The sequence below is a fragment of the Trachurus trachurus genome, assembly GCF_905171665.1.
Source record: "Trachurus trachurus genome assembly, chromosome: 5".
NCBI lineage: Eukaryota > Metazoa > Chordata > Actinopteri > Carangiformes > Carangidae > Trachurus > Trachurus trachurus.
Window position 1 is genome coordinate 999,260 of NC_139896.1, and position 21,558 is coordinate 1,020,817.

Consider the following 21,558-nt stretch of genomic DNA (forward strand, 5'->3'; position numbering starts at 1 on the left):
GACTCAAGAAGAAAATGACATAAAATAACCTCAAAATAGAGAATATTCAAATCAATAATATTAACACATAAATCCCACTGATTCACTCACCACGATCACTCACTCAGCTCAATGAAAAAGTATAAAAATAATCTTTGTTTTGAATATTTCATAGTGGGGCAATAAAACCATGTTGTTTGGTTAGATAATAACTAGAGACAGGCAGTTTGTCAAAGACTCTGTAAAACGTCTCATTACTCATCATCATTACTGTGATCTGTGAAGTCACAACTACTACAGTGATTTTACATTTTAAAAGCTTCACTTTTATTCTGAAAGGATCGTCTCGACCAATGATGTGCAGTGTTTTCATTCATCCTACCGGCTGGTACTTCCGGGTAGAGGACGACGTCACCACAAGTGACCGGCAGAGGGCGCCACAGTGTTTTATAAGTTTTATATGAGAGAGATGAGAGAGGAAAGAAGAGAGAAGTTGTTATCAGAGAGAAAAGAGTTTATTATTACATCATCTGCTGTTTGTATCTGGATGGATTTAAGTTTATTTTCAGACTCAGATCTGATTAAACTGATTTAAAATGTTAAATATCACAGTTTCACAGTGTGACCTCAGCTGTTATCATTTATCATCTTCTTAAAGCAGATATCAGCTTCACGGCCGTTTCGGCTAATGCTGCGTTCAAGGCAGGCTTTTGAAACCGTAAGTTACAGCTTCAAGTCACAACTACGACTTGGTAGCGTTCCAGGTAACCCGTAGCTCGTGTTTTTACCATCCTGTTGTCTGTGAAAGTTCCCTATAACGGCCACTCGTAACTTCCGACCCGTGAACTCGTACCAGATCGAACTGGTATGACTTCACAGGAAGGAAAAACACAAAGTACGAGTTTCTTTGAACGCACCATGAGTTAGCAGCCCCCGCCCTTGTCAGGCATCAATTGGTCCTCGTGCTACGTCACCACATTCACGCGCATCCCTTGGCTGCACACACAGCCCTTCATGCCGTTCTCTCTCCTCATTGGATAACACTTGTATCCCACAAGGAAAATTTTCTCCTCGGGTTACAGCAGAGCAGAGTGACGGAGAGACTCGTGTTTAGGCTGAAATACTTCATGTAAGTGATTGCTGACGGAAAATAGGACTATTTAGGACTTATATTAACAAAAACATTCCACTGATATCTGCTTTAACTCATGTGTTATTAATGAGGAAACAGCTGTAACTTCATGTCAATTCTCTTGGTTTTAACAGGAAATAAAAGCAGTGGTGTCGTCTATAGCCAGTACAACTAAACTATCTAACTAAAGTAAATGTCAATGGTTCTCAAAGTGGGGGGTTGACAGGGTTCAAGGGGCTCCACAACTTTTTATTCACATTTTACCACTTTTTCCTAGAATTTTTTACCTTTTTTCTTTTTCACTTTTTAAATTATTGTTTTAATTGTTTTCCTTTTCTCTCTCTCTCTCTTTTTTTTTTAATTTTACCACTTTTCCTAGAATTTTTTTTGAAATTTTACCAGTTTCCTCAGAAAATTTTAAACTTTTTTTTTGTTTTGAAATTTTACCACTTTTTCTGAGAAATTTTACCAGATTTTTCTAAAACAGAAAAAAAAAATTACCACTTTTTTCTAAAATGTTTTTAACTTTTTTGTAAATTTTTTGTGAGAATTTTTACCACTATTTTCTAGAAATCAAATGTTTCAACTTTTTTTGAGAAATTGTACCACTTTCTTTTTCCAGAAATTTCTCTATAATCTTTCAAAAATGTAGCTACGCCTAATTTAAACGTACGTTGATGGTTTGTGTATTTCTGGTGTGTTGTCCAATGGGGGTCCGTGGTCTAGTTTGTGTCAGTTTTGGGTCCTTGATGAAAAACAGTTAGAGAACCACCGGTCTAAGTACAGTTTACCACCTAGAAAAACATTTTCCCACTACAACACATTAGACTACACCACTGAAATAAAGCGCTGTTCTTACTCCAACACTCTTGGTTAATTTGAATGAAATGAATTAAACTGTGTTTGTCTGAGGAGGAAACATCTTCATCAGCAGCATCTCTCCTCTTCCTCTCTCCCTCTTCACACTGAAAACTCTGTTGACTCAGAAGACGTTCTTGTTTTTCAAAGCAACTTCATTATTTTCAACCAAGTGTGAAGAGTGAGAGACGAGGAGGCGTTTGTTCTGTTCGTGTCAGAAATAAAAACAGCTCTGAACAACAGATGGAACGAGTCGCTCTGCACCAACTCTCTCCTTCTGCCAACTGCATCATCTGAGAAACAGACCAGAGGAGTGACACAACAGTTTTATTCCTGCTATAGAATAAAAACATACAGCAGCTCCTCAATCAACCAGTCACACACACACACACACACACACACACACACACACACACACACACACACACACACACACACACACACACACACACACACACACTGCTGGGTTGAAACAGCAGTCAGCTCAGACTCAGAGAGGATCAGACAGGACAGTGATTGATGACGCTGTCGATCAATGAGCAGGAATCAGAGCTTCACTGGCTTCACATGGACACACACACATGTAACTGGCTGTGTTGACTCTCAGTCTCTTTATTTGCACAACAAAATAAAGTCTATGGTCTAGACTAGAGCAGTGGTTCTCAAACTTTTTCACATCAAGGACCCCCAAATTGACACAAATTAGACCACGGACCCCCATTGGACAAAATTTTGAAGCAAACACCATTTGTTCCGAGACTGAATAAAGTTTTCTACATTCAAATTAGGGCCAATGGCGTGGATTTTTGGAAATATTATGGAGAAATTTCTGGAAAAAAAGTGGTACAATTTCTCCAAAAACCTTCAAACATTTTCTAGGAAGAAGTGGTAAAATTCTCAAAAAAACAAAAAAAACAAAAACAAACAAAAGAAGTTAAAAAAAATTCTAGAAAAGAGTGGTAAAATTTCTAAAAAAAAAAATCTAGAAAAAGTGGTAAAATTCTCAAAAAAATAAAAATCTAATATATAGCGGTCGCTCTCCACCAACTCTCTGCCAACTGCATGATCTGAGAAACAGACCAGACGAGTGACACAACAGTTTTATTCCTTCTAGAAGAAAACATATACAGATACATAAAAAAAAAATCTAGAAAAAGAGGTAAAATTCTCAAAAAAATAAAAATCTATATAGCTCTGAACAACAGATGGAACCGGTTGCTCTCCACCAACCCTCTACCAACTGAGCAGAATACATATATATATGTATTACACATATACAGTTTATACACATGCTACGTTGTGTATAGACACACATGCAGATCTAAAGTTATTTTAGTCCTGTAACGTGAACTCTGACGTTCAACAGACATAAAACAGTGTTTGACATCACGAGGCCATATGAATGTAAAGCTGTGTGACCATGTTATTAGAGACAGAGAGAGAGGGGGGGGGGGGTCTTTCCTCATGTCTGTAATTGTTCAATTAGACTCCTGGGTAACTCATTATTGCAGCTCATTTGTGCGCTGTAATGTCTCCATGTTACATTGTTGAGTTGTGGCATCGCACTAATGAGTCTCAGTCTGTTGTAGCTACACACACAGGAGTGGGTTTGTTTACACACGAATGGCATTATACACAACACACTATACCTTTAATCACTGTCATGCAGTTACAATAAAATAATTCAAATACATCTTTAAAAATGGCCCTAATGTTTTGTTTAAAAGGTTTTTCTGGTACGTTCCTAATGAGATCAGGTAATCCATCCCATAACTTTAGGTCTTGCTGTAGCGAGTCTGTATATCTACACATGAATACCGCGGTACATACACAGTAGTATCATCTGCAAAAATATCATTTGTATATAACAGATAAAGGAGAGGCCCAAGACAACGGCCTTGAGGGACGCCACACTGTAGAAGAACACGATCCATTTATAAAAACCGATTGTGTTCTTTCAGATAAATGAGCTTGAATCCAGTCAAGAGTTTGTTGGAACTCATAATGAAGGAGCTTTTTCAATAATATACTATCATCTACCAATCAAATGCTGCACTCAAATCCAAAAATAATACACCAACATTTTATTTTCCCAAATCATTTTGTTCTAGCCATTGATCTGTCATCTCAATGAGAGCAGTTGCAGTGGAATGGTCCTTTATGATATGCATGTTGATGGGCAGAGAGTAAATCATTGGTTTCCATTTATGATCTGAGCACTGATTATTTTCTTCATTTATTTCATGTATTGTTTATTTGACGAGGACAGGGCACATTAATGAACAGTTAGTGATGCACACATCACCTCATGTAAATGTGCCAGATTTAGCTTAGAGCTAATTTCCATCCGTAGTCTTCACATTTAAAGACGGACAGACATACCGTACAAAAAAACAACAATAGGAAGCTACCTGCGTAAGTGTAAAAAAGACATAGTATTAGCAGCAATAAGAAAGCAGATAGCAACCTGCATAAATACAAGAGAGGACAGAGTGATAACAGCAGTTATGTATATCAGTAAAAAATGAGAAATAAGAAAACAGGTAACAATGCCATGCAGCGCTGTGTGGCATTGTTACCTGTTTTCTCTTATATTTATGCAGATAACAATGCCATGCAGCGCTGCATAAAATTACAATACAGAATGATATATGATAAGAAATAAGGGCTACACTAGTACTGTATTGATATTTCATTCATGGGTGCAAATTTGATGGTTTATTTATGCTTTACAGTATTTTACTCAGTGCTGGTAAAAGACTAACGGGCCGACTGTTCTCTGGTGAGACAGGTTCTTTACTATTCTAGCTTAGCTTTCTTCCATACTCTCTGGAAGTGTGTTGTGTGTTGTTGTGTTGTGTTGCTGTGTGTGTGTGGTGAGATGGTCAGTGGTCAGGTGACCCCTCCTCTCTGTCTGCTGAGTCATGGTGGAGTCAACGCTCCGTTTCCATCAGATCAGAGTGAATTGATCCCTGCTGCTTCACTTCCTGTCTGGTAACAACGTACTGCAGCCATAGACTGTAAAAAGACTGCAGCTCAACCAGCAGCTCAGACACAGTCACACTCCATAGAAGACTTTACTTTACTTTACCTGAGCTGAGAGTTACAGTCAGCAGCAGCCAGCTGGCCCCGATCAATCAGTAACCATGGTGACTGATCACATCCTGATAGATCGTTATGATCAGGGACTGATTCACATGTTTTATTCTTTTATAATCAATATTTACTGTATGTCACTGATGATGTTCATCACATTCATCTGCAGTTATTAGAGATGAAAAAAACAGATAATGGGTTGTGTGTAATATAATAATAATAATAATAAATAGTTTGTTTCTAATCAATAATAATCTAACTAACTAAATCTAACTTTGGACCTGAGATATATGTTACGTCACATTTACAGAGAAGTCAAAGATCTCGTATTCTTCCTCTGGCCATTGAGTTTGGTTGATTTAAAGCAGAAGTGAGTGGTCCGGTCGTTTTCGCTAATGTTGCGTTCCAGGCAGGCTTTTGAAATCGTAAATTACAGCTTCAAGTCACAACTTACGACTTTGTAGCGTTCCAGGCAACCCACTCGTGTTTTTCCGACCTGTTTTACCGGTGAAAGTCACTATAACGGCCACTCGTAACTTCTGACCCGTGAACTCGTACCAGATCGAACTGGTACCACTTCACAGGTCGGAAAAACACGAGTTTCCTTGAACGCACCATAACAGTCCTCGTCCCTACGTCACCACATTCACGGCGTTCCATGGCTGCACACACAGCCCTGCATGCCGTTCTCTCTCCTCATTGGATAAAAACTGTAGGATACGAGAAAAGTTTTCTCCTGGGCTCAGAGCAGAGCAGAGGGACTGAGAGACCCGTGTTTCAGACCAAACACTCTATAGAAGTGATTGCTGTTGGAAGATACAACTATTTAAGACTTATATTAACACAAATATATCGCTTACTTCTGCTAATATTCCCGAGGAGAATAGAATATGTGAAATGTGTGAGTTAGATGAAGTAGAAAGTGTCTCATGTCCTTTTATATTGTACGATGATTGTATGATGAGTTGAGAGAGATTTTATTTCATGAAATCTGTGGACAAAACCTTAAAAATATGTTGCTGCTCTGATGAGCAGAAGTTGGAGCGGTGGTTCAGTTTCAGTTTAAAACAGCTGGTTTTATTTCTCAAGCCTGGAAAAGAAGACAGCACATTGTATTTAACCCTCCTGTTCCCTTCCTCCATCCTTCCTTCTTTTCTTCCCTTCTCCCTTCCTTCTTTCCACAATCCTTTTTCCTTTCCTTCTTTCCCTTTGTCCTCACTTCTTCTTCCTTCCTCTTTTGATCCAATTGACCCAATCTGTTCCCTCCCTCCTTCTATATTTCCTTCCTTTTCCCCTTCCTCTTTCCTCCCTTCCTTCCCCTCATCCTTCCTTCTTTTCCTTCGTTCTTCCTTCCTTCCTTCCTTCCTTCCTTCCTTCCTTCCTTCCTTCCTTCCTTCCTTCCTTCCTTTCCCTTCGTCCTTCCTTCCTTCTTTCCTTCTTTCCCTTCCTTCCTTCCTTCCTTCCTTCCTTCCTTCCTTCCTTCTTTCCTTCCTTCCTTCCTTCCTTCCTTCCTTCCTTCCTTCCTTCCTTCCTTCCTTCCTTCCTTCTTTCCTTCCTTCCTTCCCCTCATCCTTCCTTCTTTTCCTTCCTTCCTTCCGTCCTTCCTTCCTTCCTTCCTTCCTTGACCCAGGAGGACAACAGGAGGGTTAATTAATTTTTGATGATTTCTCCTGAACCTTGGCATTGTTTTACTTTTCATTTTCTTTTCTTTCTTTCTTTTTCTTTTTTTCAGATAGCCTAATGGTTTTGAACCTGTTTGTTTTCTTATTTCTTTGATGTGCTGCTGCTGATGTGATGTGTTCTGGACCCAGTTTGTTTTCTTGGTTTCTTATAAACCCATGATGCAGGCTGGGCAGACATTAGTAGTCTATGCATGACACAATAATTCAATTCATAAGCAATTCATTCATTCATTCATTCATTCAACAATAATAATAATCAATAGGCCTAGTGTGTCTGTGTGTCTGTGTGGAGCTCAGCTCTGCTTCATGTTGAACTTCACAGTGGGAGCATCAGTGTTGGTGCTGCTGTGTCATTTACCCAGCAGGCCTCACTTCACACAGCCGGGGCTCAGTGTGTGTGTGTGTGTGTGTGTGTGTCTGTGTGTGTGTCTGTGTGTGTGTGTGTGTGTGTGTGATGGGATGTGTCACATCTACTAAACAGTCGCCATGGTGAAAGAAATACAGAGATAAAAGTGTGAGGAGGTTTCCAAGGCGATGGAGTCAAACGGGGAGGAGGAAGAGGAGGAGGGGTGGGGGGGGGGGGGGGGTCATGTTATTATAACTGATGAAGATGATGATGATGAAGAAGATGATGATGATGAAGATTAAGACTGTCTGAAAAAGAATATTCATAAAACATAATTTAAAAGTTCCTCATCAGTCAAACCACATGCACCATCATCCATGATAACACATTTATTGTCATGTTTTTCTTTTTTTCCCCTCATCATCTCATTCATTATTATTATTTTATAGCCTATTATTATGCATTTTTCCTACTTCCTTATATTTAGTGTTTATTATTCACTTACTTTTCTACTTTTTTTCGTTATTGTTTAATTATTCCCTCTGTTCTTGTTTTTAACTCGTAACAAATGTGGTTTTGAATATGTGGCTGAGGTTTTCATAGAATAGAAGTCCTTTTGGGTTTCATATAGGCTACTGTACCTCTCCTTTGCACATCCCAGTCATGATGAGTGTTCATGCTGTTTTAAATGATATGTTCGTGCAAATAATATAATAAATACATAAAAAGATGAAGATGATATTGAAGAAGAAGATCCTCATGTGATCAGAATGACCAGAATGTACTGAAATATCTTAGTTAGTGTGTGTGTGTGTGTGTGTGTGTGTGTGTGTGTGTGTGTGTGTGTGTGTGTGTGTGTGTGTGTGTGTGTGTGTGTGTGTGTGTGTGTGTGTGCAGCAGGAGGAGGGCTGGGTTGGTTGGTTGACACTATGAGGAGCTCTGATCACGTGACTGTCTCTTAGCTCCAGCAGCTCCAGCAGCAGCAGCGGTGCGACGCTCAGTCTCAGTCCGAGGATCGACGCTGCTCGGCGGCCACACTCTGTCCGAGCTGCCGCTGCATCATGTGGTTGTTCCTCCGCCGGCGCTGACTGAGCTCCGAGTCCAACGCTCTTTTGTTGCTTGTTGTGTTTGTGTGTTTGTGCGGCTGAAGCCGTTTGGCTGCTGGTCCAGAGGAGGAGGAGGAGGAGGAGGAGGAGGAGGAGGAGGAGGAAGACTGTGCTCCCTGACAGACAGAAAGCCTTTCCTTTCCTCTGCAGGAACACAGAGCTCCGCTGCAGCTGCTCCAGCTCGGTGCAGCCACCGACCCAACCTTTTGTTCTGGTGCTGGGTCCTCTGCTCGATGCACGGACAGCGGGTCCGCTAGAAGAGTCGGTGCTGCAGGAATCGGTGGATTAGACCGGACTAGACCAGGTCTGGACCGGACCAGGACCAGGACCAGGACCAGGACCAGCAGAGACCCGGATCAGCACCGACAGAGACCGAGAGCTCCCTGAGCCTCGGACCGCAGCAGCCGAACATGTCCTCCACCAAGTACAAGAAGGACAAGGAGATCATCGCAGACTACGAGACCCAAGTGAAGGGTGAGTGTGAGTCAGTGTGTGTCCGCTCAGGGCGCGCTGTCTGCGGGGAGCTGCGGCCCGGACAGTCGGTGTCGGTTCTGGATCTAGATCTGATCTGTCTCTCTCTGTTCTCTATTGTGATCCGTGGACCCGAGCAGGAAGAGGAGTGTGTGTGTGTGTGTCTGTGTGTCTGTGTGTCGGGGGGGGTGAGGGGTGAGGGGTGTGGGGCATTATAGGCTACAGATGACAAACAAACCGTGAGGAGCGTCAGTGACGTGAGGCCTCGGAACCAGAACCAGAACCAGAATCTGGTCTGGTCTGGTCTGGCTTTGTTGCTGGGTAAAATGATCCAGAGCAGGAGGAGGAAAACCTGCTCTTATTGATACATTAATATTATTTATAATAGCCTAATAATAATATTATTATTAGCCTATGTTATTATTGTTATTATCTGACATCTCCTCTCCTCTGTTGGACTGAACGTGGACTCACTCGGTCTCTGTATTGATCCAGACTCATTGTTCTCATCCGTAAATCTGACTCTGGGTCTGGTTCCACCTGACACCTCCCACACACACACACACACACACACACACACACACACACACACACACACACACACACACACACACACACACACACACACACACACACACAGAGACCAGAGTCAGGATCAGAGTCGGTCCAGTTCAGAGTTTCACCAGTTTATTTATTTGGACATTGATCATTTCTGACAGAAAACACCTGAGGACGCACAACTGGGAAATGACACAACAACACACAACCATGACAGGGATTAAAGACACACACACACACACACACACACACACACACACACACACACACACACACACACACACACACACACACACACACACACACACACACACACACACACACACACACATTTCCTCGGACTCTGTTGTCGTGTGGTTTGAAGAAAAACAAACATGTGAACGTCTTTAGTTTCCATTTGATTCTGCAGTTTCCACTCCAGAGTGTTTTACCTGAGACTCAGGAGTCAGAGAACTGTGACTGTTGGTGGCTTCACACAGACACGTTCTGGTTCTGGTTCTGGTTCTGGTTCTGGTTCTGGTTCTGGTTCTGGAGTCTCTGAACCTCGGTGCTTCCTGTTGAACCAGCAGCGTCACACCAGTTTAAATGGAACCAAAGTGGACGTACGTTACGTAAGGGATAATGTATAGTTGGTCGGGTTGTTGTTATTTTTCTTTTATAAAGAAGCATTTTATGGAGCTAATTTATTCCCTCATTCTGGGGAAGACGTACTGGTGTGGCCATCTATACATTATCCCACTTATTACACGGTTTACCAGTAAAATAATTAATTTGAAACATAATGTTGATCAAAATATGACTTTCATCGATTTATAATTGCATCATTTAGCGAATCTGCAGGACTCGTCACGTCCGCTGTTTTGCCGAGCCTCCTCCCGGTGCATTTGAACCTTTGATAATCAATCAGTGGATCGATGGATTATTACCATACACATGTTAAGATGTGTCGTATCTGTCATCCAACTAACCCTCTGGTGGTGCTGTTGGAGTTCCTTCTCTATCGTCCTACCAACACCGTGTCATTTCAGGCTTCCCTTTCTTTCTGTTGCCTTCTGGGCTCCAGTGTAGAGCGACTCTTGGGATGGCGTTGGTTGGTGTCCATCCTGAGGACATGGCTGATCCAGGACCATCTTCACCTAGTGATTATGTTGTACATGTTGTTATCTTGTTGAGTAATGTTGAGAAGTTTATTGTTTGACATCTGTTTGTTTGAGTCTTGGGCCAGAATATGTAGGATTTTGCACAGGCATGATTATGTGAAAAGTGGATAGTTTGTGTGTGTCACTGTCTGTGGTCTTCCAGCGTTCTGCACTGGACAGCAGCGTCGACAGTCTGCAGCTTTGGTATATCCCGAGTTTTCTTTTTGTTTTGTATTGGCTTGATTTTTTTATGAAGGCTCTACGTGTTTTGTTGATCCGGTTTTTACAGTAATATCCTTTAATATGTTACTCTGCTTTACTCTAAATGTTTTCTTTCCTGCTGTCTCAGTGTATTAATGGTCTGTTGTGGTGTTGTAGTGAACTCAGCCTCCTCCATCAGGTCCAAACATCAGAGTTACTTTACTTTATTCAGCCCCAAAGATAAATTCATCCAACTGGTTTGTTTTCATTGCCAGGAGCAGTAAAGGGTCAGTTCACAGCACAAGGAACTTGACCTGGTGTCAGGTGCAGACACAAACTTATAAAATAGTAAAAGGTAGCGATGAAATAAACATTTAAATAAAATAAGATAAAATAAAATATTCTGCAAAAAAGAAAATGCATAAAATATGTGTTACTGATGTTGTTGTGGGTTAGCACGTGTTTTATGGGTGACTGAGTTTAACTTCAGCACCACTAACCGCCACACGCTGTCACTGGTCACGCTCACTGGTACCTGGTGACTGTGGCTCTACCTGCAGACCGCCGTTACATATGCATATTATAATTGAGGATTCATGTAAATAGAATAAAATAGAATAGAATAAAGATAAAGATAAAGATAGATATAAAGATAGATATATTCAGAATACAGATTGTACAAATTGTTGTAGTTGTGCAGAGTGACTGTACATATCCATGTCCTTTCTGCTTGTCTCCACACAACTAGAATGAGACACGCCCCCTGATGATGTCACATCCTAGAATGAGACACGCCCCCTGATGATGTCACAGCCTAGAATAAGACACGCCCCTGATGATGTCACCGTTCACAGGGGAGAACCAACTAGTTCGGCCCCCACATGACTCTGTGCGCACTGTCCGCGGACGTTTGAGCTTTCATAGTCGGGCGTTTGGTGTCACATTAAAAACAGGTCGATGTGAAGATTTCCCGCCGAGTATTTATATATTTATTATTTATTTATTTATCTATTGTGTGACACCGAGTACGCGTACGCGGAGTCATGTAGCTACGCCCGAGTATGTGGGGACCTTTAGAGAATCGACTCTTCAGGTTCTGGACCTGGTGTTGTTAAAGGTCTGAACGCGCTGGCTGGTTCAAAACCAGAACCAGCTCAGAGTCCTGCTGGTGTGGAGCCATAACAGTGATGGGGGGTCAGGGTGAGACCAGGACCTTGACCTCTGACCCCGGTGGAGGAGCAGCTGCTCTGAGCCTCATGACACAGTCTGCCTCCGTCTGAGTTACAGCTGAGTGGGGGGGGGTCACTGATGGGGTCAGAACTAGATCACACACACACACACACACACACACACACACACACACACACACACACACACACACACACACACACACACACACACACACACACACACACACACACACACACACACACACACACACACACAATGTCAAACACAAGGTGACAAGGACCAATCAGAGGCCTCACTCTCTGAGGGATTCTGGGAGATGGAGTTCACTTTGTTCAGCTGCAGATCAGCTGCATTAGCATGAGAATAGAGAGACGGGCTGTGTGTGTGTGTCTGTCTGTGTGTGTGTGTGTGTCTGTCTGTGTGTGTGTGTGTGTGTGTGTGTGTGTGTGTGTGTGTGTGTGTGTCTGTGTGTGTGTGCAGCCGTGTGTGTGTGTGTGTGTGTTGCTTCAAGGCCCAGACGTGTCTCAGTATCGTCCAGGACCAGAACAGAGACGAACTGAACCTTTAGTCCAACAACAAACAACACAGGTGCAGGCAGCGTCGGCTCTGAGGCCTGGAAGCAAATCTCATATTGTCTCTGTACAAAGACAACAAAGACCCTTTTAACTGTGAAAACAGCGGAGACCAATTCAAGATTTATGTTTGGGCAACACTGATATAGGTAGGTAGGCTCTAACAGGCTGGCCAAACATCCACATTAATTTATTCATGGCCACATGAAGTGAAATTATTAACCTAACATCCATCTGATCATCTGACTGCTGCGAGCGCACAACTTCTTTCACTGGTGACTGACTGTATATAAAGTAAAACATATCTAGGCTATTGACCCCTTGCACGTGACGTCACGTTCCACTCGCGATAGCTCCGGACGCCATGATGGACGGCAAAAGAACAGTGAACGTCAATGTAATTGAATGGGCGTGTTATAGTTTTGTGACATACCGTGGTTGTAGGGTTTCCCCTCCTTTTCCACTGAGCTGGTTCCAGTGCTGGTTCGGAGCCAGAGCCTGACTAGCACCGGTTCTTTGCTTTTCCACCGCTTAAAAACCGGATATTGGTTCTTAAAACTGGTCTGAAGCACCAACTCCTTGCTGGTCTAGAGCTAAGAACCAGGGGCTGGCCACTGGCAGCGGGGTTACATGAGCAACAGGACCAGTGTGAAGATATACAGACACTCGATGCCATTATAAGTTAGTTTATCTATAGTGTATAGTGGATGTAAACACAGTTGAAGCTAACTAGCTGAGCTACATGCTGTGGCTAACAACAGCTAACGCTCGTATTAAACATAGCACCGTCACAACGTAGTTGCCGCCGTCGGATCGCGGCGATTACAACGAAGACGGCTTCCTGTTTTCTTTTATTTTTCAGCCGGCTTTAATCAGAGAATGATCACTAATTATACAGACGTCGGGTCAGGTCTTCAACACCCACGGGTCGGACCAGGTTTTAATTTCCAGGTCCGTTAACTGTAGTTAGCAGCAGCAAAGACAGCAGCAGCTGCTGTAACTTATGGGGAGTGTGGCACTGACTGACGTTAACTCCTTAGCAGTGGAAAAAGCACAGAAAACTGAGATATTCTACGGCGAATAACAAAAAAACAAACATATATTGCAACGGATGAGTAGATATTCTATTTAAAATAAGTGATAATGCTGTGAGGTTGTAGTGTGAAGTGATCGAGCCACATTGTTGGACAGCACCCATACACAGTACATTATCACTGAGCACTTTCTGCCGTCCGTCATGGTGTCGCCTCTCGCGTCACGTTCTAATTGTGACGTAGCTGCAAGGGGTCAATAGAATAATATATAGTAATGAGCTCAACAGCTGAGCAGCGTATTCCCTCAGCTGAACATCTGTAGGCGCCGGCGGAGATGCTCAGAGAGAAAGTAACAACAGCAGAACCTGGTCGGGACCAGGTAATGAGCTAAACATCAGTTACCATGGAGATCTAGCCGGGTTAAAAGAGAGCCACCTTCGTAGTACAGGAGAGCCTGGCTTTACACTCTACATACCTCACTAACTCACTAAACTGGCTTCGCAGTAGCTCCGCCCCTCTGGTGAACTCAGGTGAACACTAGAGGTGTGTTATGTAAATAACCTTTACTCGTTTTGACGATGTGCAATTTGCACACACACACTCTCTCTCGAGGTGATAGTGAAAAGGAAGTGGTTCTTACACCTCTGGTTCAGGTCTTCTACTTTGTTCTGCTTCTTCTCTCTGAGATGACACACTGACAGTGACTTGGTCAACACACACACACACACACACACACACACACACACACACACACACACACACACACACACACACACACACACACACACACACACACACACACACTGTTTGTCTCATTTTACTGCAGTGAAGGAACAAAATGGCCGACTGTCAACCTGAGGTGTGAAGTGTCATCAGAGCAGAGGAACAAACTGACTGTATTGATTGGTCACCAGATTATGTGTGTGTGTGTGTGTGTGTGTGTGTGTGTGTGTGTGTGTGTGTGTGTGTGTTTGTGTGTGTGTGTGTGTGTGTATGTGTGTGTGTGTGTGTGTGTGTGTGTGTGTGTGTGTTGGGTTTGGTTGTGAGACATGAAGACATGAGGTGTGTCTCTGTTTGTTGTTGCTTCAGGCTACACACACACAGACACACACCTTGGTTTGTGTTGTTCTGTTCGTTTCTATTGAAGCTGCAGAGAAACGATGACTCAGCAGTTTGTCTTCACTTCCAGTCATGACATGACAGGTCTTTGTTGAAGGACTGTGTGTGTTTGTGGCCTTAGTTAGAGTTACTCTAAGGTTGAAGGATTAAAGGGATAATTCAACATTTAGTCAGATTGTCCCATCACCATAATCCCTATAGTCATAGCAGTAGGTTCGTTACCTTTAATTGTCGGTGCAAGCTGTTTTTAGAACGGTGGAGCAGAGCCGTGAGCTGCTCAGAGCTACGCTACGGAGGCTCATTATGGGATTTCTTGGTTTCCCTCATCATCAAACTCATCAAATACACAATCCAACAACTCCACAACGCTCTGGTGGACAAGTTGTGAGCTGCACATTCACCACGCTATGAGATAATAACACAACGTTACCACACAGAGTTGTTGTAGAGGGAAATACAGAGACTGATGATGAAAAACTGTCCCTGAAGGCAACGTGCATCAGTGGTTTTGCATGAATTTCCCTCTAAAACAACTCTGTGTGGTAACGTTGTGTTATTATCTCATAGCGTGGTGAATGTGCAGCTCACAACTTGTCCACCAGAGCGTTGTGGAGTTGATGGATTGTGTATTTGATGACTTTGATGATGAGGGAAACCAAGAAATCCCATAATGAGCCTCCGTAGCGTAGCTCTGAGCAGCTCACGGCTCTGCTCCGCCGTTCTAAAAACAGCTTGCACCGACAATTAAAGGTAACGAACCTACTGCTATGACTATAGGGATTATGGTGATGGGCCAATTTGACAAAATGATGAACTATCCCTTTAAGTGTGTGTAGACTCAGTGTGGTGGATGCAGCTGCCTCCTCCTCATAGGCCACAGTTGTTCCAGACAGAACTGGTGCTGATCTGCAGTCAGTTCTTTGTGATGAGGAACACAGACGGTTCATAGAGCTGCTGTTTGTCTGTTTGGTGCCAGTCGCTGCAGCAGATCTCTTCTTCATTCAGCTCTGTGAGTCTGTGATTGGTTCACAACAACGTGCTGCTGTTGGTTCACTTCATAAAAATAAATAAAGCTTCTGCCAGAGCTGCTGAGACTCATTACATCTCCTCTCTTCTGTCTCCACTGTGTCTTTACAGTTAGAAGATGGTCATGTCGTGTGTCTTCCACCTGCGTTTACAGAAACATCAGCTCAGTTTCCACTCTTTTCACACTCAAGGGGAATTAAACTAAATCAATCCATGGAGCGGTGGATAACGTTATTTATCATCTATAATAGGGTTCTAAATTTACTTTTTATCAGAATTTCCACTAGCCAAATGTGTTTCCGGTGAAAATAAGAGAGATTTTTTACATTTGTAAAACAAAACTGTGTTTCCCACTCTTCATGAAAATAGTAGGCTACCTATGTTTTTAACCTCTATCATACTGACAACTGAAATACGTTCAGGTGTTTTCCCTCCTCTATTAAATATGAAAGGAGGCGGAAAATCACAGGACTAGAGCTGCCACAATTCATCGATTAATTGAACAATAATCGATTATTAAATTATTCGCCAACTATTTTTAATAATCGAATAATCGGTTCGAGTAGTTTTCTTAAGAAAAAAAGTCAAAATTCTCTGATTTCAGCTTCTTACATATGAATGTTTCTGGTTTCTTTGTTCCTTTTTGACAATAAACTGAGTCTCTCTTTGGTTTGTGACAAGACATTTGAGGACGTCGTCTGGTGGTTTGAGAAACACTGACTAACATTTTTCAACATTTATTCACATTTTATTGACCAAACAACTAATCGATTAATCGTTTAAATAATCAACAGATTAATCGATAATGAAAATAATCATTAGTTGCAGCTCTACACAGGACATATCTGTTCTGATGATACAAGTCATTGGTCCTGCTCTGTGGGAAACAGTTGGGGAGAAACAGCTGGACGGGGAAACGGGATTTGACACAACACTGACAACACGTTACATCTGAACGGCCCCGTGCACACACACACGCTTCAACCAAGGCAGCTCGGTTTGGGAAAGGGGCCGCGAGCTGCCGGTAGCTAAGGGGGTCCCCAACTTTTCCTTGAAATTTTACCACTTTTTTTTTATTTTATTAGTTTTTTTTTTGTTTTTTTTTAGAAATGAAACCACTTTTACCACTCTTTTTGAGAAAACATATTACTTTTTTTAAAATAGAAATTTAACCACTTTTTCTAGATTTTTCTTTAACATTTTTTTTGAGAAATTTTACCAATTTCTTCTAGAATTTATTACAAACTTTTTAGAAAATTTTACCACTTTTTTTTTTGAATTTTTTGAGACAATATTTTACTTTTGTTTTCTAGATTAAAAAAAAACATCTTTATTTGAAAATTTTTATCACTTTTTTCTAAAAAAGTCTTTTTTCCAGAATTTTCTCAACAATATTTCCACATATTCACGCCATATTTGAACATACTACGTTGACTAATGGTTGGTTTTCAGCCAAGAGACGCTAGGTGGAAGGCAGAGAGCCTCCATTCTCCCTGGAACTAGTTACTAGTCATTGGTTTAACCAGAACTAGAGACAAGGGACACATGGAGCTGAGTTAAGGTGGAAATACTACAGAGTTAAGGTGGAAAGGGACACATGGAGCTGAGTTAAGGTGGAAATACTACAGACTTAAGGTGGAAAGGGACACATGGAGCTGAGTTAAGGTGGAAATACTACAGAGTTAAGGTGGAAAGGGACACATGGAGCTGAGTTAAGGTGGAAATACTACAGAGTTAAGGTGGAAAGGGACACATGGAGCTGAGTTAACTCTTTAACCAGCTCTAGGAGGTTGCTAGTTCCTTGTTAAACTCCTCAGTGAATCCAGTGAGTCGTCGTCGTGTCAAACCATCTTCACCCAGAGATACCGGAGAAGACAAGACAGAAATAGTAAATGACACGGAGAGAAAATCGAGAAATGAACAGCAACAGGAAACGTTTCTGTTCCTGTTTGTTTAATGTTGCTTTACTATTCAGCAGGTTTCCATGGTGATGTGCAGAGATGGAAGAAGAAGAAGAAGAAGAAGGAGAAGAAGGAGAAAGTGAGATTAAAAGAGCTCCTCCTGCCTGGAGAGAGGAACCTCAGAAACACAGAAACAGAGGAGACAGAGAGATGCAAAAATAACTCCACTGATGTCTGATCAAGTAGAGGAGTGGTGGAGTAGTAGAGTAGTAGCCTAGAGTAATGAAGTAGTGGAGTAGTGAAGTAATAGAGTACTAGTGACTTTGTCCTGCTGCAGAGTTCAGATCACTACAGAGTCGATGTAAAAACGGCTCCGTATGTTGAACAGGCTTCTTTGTTTTCTGGCTGCAGCTGCTGGTTGTTGTTGATGTAGTGTAGTGTGGTTGTACTTCTAAGAGTTTAGTTTCCATGCAGCAGACTTGTTACTTTTACTTGAGTAACATTATTCTAAAGTAACTATACTCTTACTTGAGTACAGTGTAGTGTAGTGCAGTGTGTAGTGTAGTGTAGTGAACAGAGTTGTGTAGTTTACCTATAGTGTTGGTGAATGATCAGACTGTGTGTGTTTGTTCAGTGGAGAAGATGATGATGATGATGATGAAGATGATGATGATGTTTCCTGCTCTTCATCATCGGAGCCGCTCTCCCCTCCTCTCTCTCTCAGCCAATCAGCTGCTCCCTGGGGGCTGGTGCACGCCCATGTTGCCATGGAGACACGTCTCAGCTGCAGCCCGGTCCTGTACTGTCGACTCGGCCGAGGATGGACGGAGGAAGACTGAGAGGATGAGAGGATGAGTGTCTTCAGTCGGTTAAACGTGGTGACGAGTCGACACCAGAGAGGAAATCGATGAGAGGCGGAGGTGATGATGAGGAGGAGGAAGAGGAAGAGGAAGAGGAGGAGGAGGAGGAGGAGGAAGAGGAGGGATTCTGGGAAGTAGCAGTGTGTGAGGGAAACACTCAGTGAAACAGACATTCAACAACCAGACTGAACTCCTCATTCATGTCAGAGGTTTTAACTCAGGTTGTGTTTATGTGTCAGTGAGTGTGAAAGCAGAAATCTGCAGCACAGAGAAGGAGATGGTGTTAAAGGAGACATATATATATATAGGCCTATATATACACTCCTGAACAAAATCTTAAGACCGAGGGAAAAATGACAAGAATTCACATTTTGCGCTGGTGGATCATAACCAGGCTGTAAGTTGTGCTTCAAAGTGCAAAAAGAAGAAACTGGAGCAAGAGACAAAAAACTAAGAGTTGGTAATTTATTGAAATCTGCATTTTACCTCCAACAGGCTGCTCATCAGCTGATCAAAAGTTTAAAGGTTGGGTCTGGAGTTTTGTGCCCAAAAATAAACATTAGACTTATATGAAATCCGTCTATAGGCTTCTAGTCCTGTGTGGTGGGGGGGGGGGGGGGGGGGGGGGGGGCTGTGTCTGCCTGTATGTTGGTCTTTTGCTCTGTTGTTCAGGTTTTGTTGTTCAGGTTTTGTTGCATGTGGATGTTTCTGGGTGGAGCTAGAGAGTCTCTCTATGGTGAGAGAGTCGTTGTTTTCTCTCCAGCCAATGACGGAGCTCAGGTGAAGCTCCGTGCAGCAGAGTAGTAGCTCAGGGCTGCTAGCCGCACTAGCTGTCTCTGATGCTAACGAGTGCTAGCAGCTAGCACGTCTCTCTCTCTCTCAGCAGCAGTTGTCATGACATCAAAGTAAAATAAATACAGTCTGAGTGAAGCACTGGAGCCGTGGACCGATTCCCCACCGTCACCGACACTGGTAACAAGTATTAGGGCCGTTGCAGTGAGCTAGCTCGATGCTAACTTCAGCTACCGGTAGCGGTTAGCATCCGCCGCTAACACCGTCTTCCCAGTTCACTACAGCTGCACAACAACATAACACGGAGGCTCCCGGTGTTGGTGATGGTCGGCTATCGGCCCACGGCTCCAGAGCTTCACTCAGACTTTTCCTTTCCTTTGTTGTCATGACAACGGCTGCTGTCTGGGGCAGGAGGCCACACAGCTTAGCCCCAGAGGAGGGGATGAGTTTCCAATGTTTTGTTTACAAACTACAACGAACAAAACTCCAGACCCTACCTTTAAAACCAAAGCCCACAAAAGACAGAATTAAAAGTGTCAAAAAAAGGATTCAGTAGTGAGTAGCAGCATTCTTGTTGATCGCTTCAAGAATCCGGTGGCCATGTTTGATGCTAGTGTTAGCAGGAGGCTGGCGGGAACGTTGCTCCATGTGGTGAAGATGACTTCACGAAGCACTTCCATGGTCTGGAACTGATGTCCGGTTTTGTAAACTTCCCTTTCCATCCATCCCCAAACATTCCCAATGGGATTTAGATCAGGGGAAACATCACAGTCTGAGGCTCTTTAAAGGGACAACCAGGAGTTTCTCCGTCGGCAGAACGAAAAATTCTGCGACAATAAAAAAGTCTGATATTAATGTGGATGAATCTACGTCACCACTTGTTAATGGTCCATTTTAGATAAATCTATGGTTTTGTCTCTATGGTTATTTTGTTATTATTAGTGGTGGTGGAAATGCTGGGCGAGCCGACCAGCGTTTCTTTACTTTCGGTTTCGTGGCGAGTCATGAGAATAACGCCGCCGAATCTCCGTTTATGGTGGGAACTACGACGGTATGTGATCGTCTTCCAACCTCTGACTTTAATTCTTGATGAATGAAAACATGAGTCTGTCTTGCACCGGTCAAAGAATTTCACGGTGCGGAGGCTCATAAATGTAGTGTGGAAACACTTCACTTTAACAAAACTCCTGGTTGTCCCTTTAAAGACAAACATTTAGACGGAGCAGAGTTTAGTTTAGTGTGAGTGAAGGAAAACAGAGGATGAAGCAGCCGGTCGATGGTTAACACACACACACACACACACACACACACACACACACACACACACACACACACACACACACACACACACACACACACACACACACACTGACTGACAGGAGTTCACCTCTCAGACATCGATCGGTCTCAGCTGCTGTCGTCTCATCTGATCTGAGCGTCGTCCACTCTGCTGCTGCTGTTAATGAGGAACAGACTCAACCTGCAGCAGCACGCCCTCATGAATCCAACACTGCATTCATCATTATGGGATTAAAAGAAGAGGAAGAAGTGGGGGATTAGTTCATGGACTGGAACTGGTGTTATTATTATGGGATGTTAGAGAGTCAGAGTGTGTAGAGTTGGTCTCTGTGTCTCTGCAGTGGAGCCAGATACTGCAGAGCTGAGTCGGGGATTAGGTTTGTGAATTTGGCTTCGAGTTGCTTTTGTCTGTGTGTGTGTGTCTGTGTGTGTGTGTGTGTGTTTGTGTGTGTGTGTGTGTGTGTCTGTGTGTGTGTGTGTGTGTGTGTGTGTGTGTGTGTGTGTGCGTGTCTTAACACATGACGATGTGAACGCCCAGAAAGAAAAAGCCCTGTGAGGCTGTTTATGATTTAGACTCTGTCCACATCACAGTCGTCTCACTCGCTGCAGCTTCGTATCGATTCACTGAAACACTTCAATATTCACATCAACCTCCAGTGTGTGTGTGTGTGTGTGTGTGTGTGTGTGTGTGTGTGTGTGTGTGTGTGTGTGTGTGTGTGTGTGTGTGTTTTATGGTCCTGCAGTGAGGTGATCCGTCTTCTTCCTGCTACGTCTCATTCGCTGCTCCACTCCGCTGATTATTGCGTCAAGACGTCACACCGTCGTCCAAACAGCAGAGTTGCAGTAAAACGCTGCTGCACCGGTGCATCAGAGCTGCATCAGAGCTGCATCCTGAGCCGACCTCAGAGGGGGCGGGTTAGATTATGAGATGATATGATGTAATCAGTAACGTCTTGTTGTCCGTCCATGACTCTGTCCACACAGTGGATGAGACGGAGACGCTGAAGTCTCAGTCTCAGTCGTTTTACTCCGGCTCAGTTTGACCTTTTATTGTTTTAATCTGTCATCACATCAGCAACATGAAGCATGAAGCTCGTCTCTACGGCGACCGACGAGGGCGAACACGCTGCAAACAGCCACATGCTGCAAATACAGAAATTATGCAAAACCAAAAAACACACAGAATAGAATAGAAA

At 42.9% G+C, this 21,558-nt stretch overlaps 1 protein-coding gene across 1 annotated transcript in view; it reads left to right on the plus strand.

The window, feature by feature from the left end:
• Positions 1 to 8,609: 8,609 nt before the first annotated feature.
• Positions 8,610 to 21,558, plus strand: part of srgap3 (SLIT-ROBO Rho GTPase activating protein 3) — a gene marked incomplete at both ends in the record, with an annotated part of 93,715 nt that continues 80,766 nt past the window's right edge. Inside the window, one exon of the mRNA XM_083972357.1 lies at positions 8,610 to 8,673. Coding sequence (XP_083828483.1) covers positions 8,610 to 8,673 — 64 coding nt within the window. The remainder of the gene's footprint in view (positions 8,674 to 21,558) is intronic.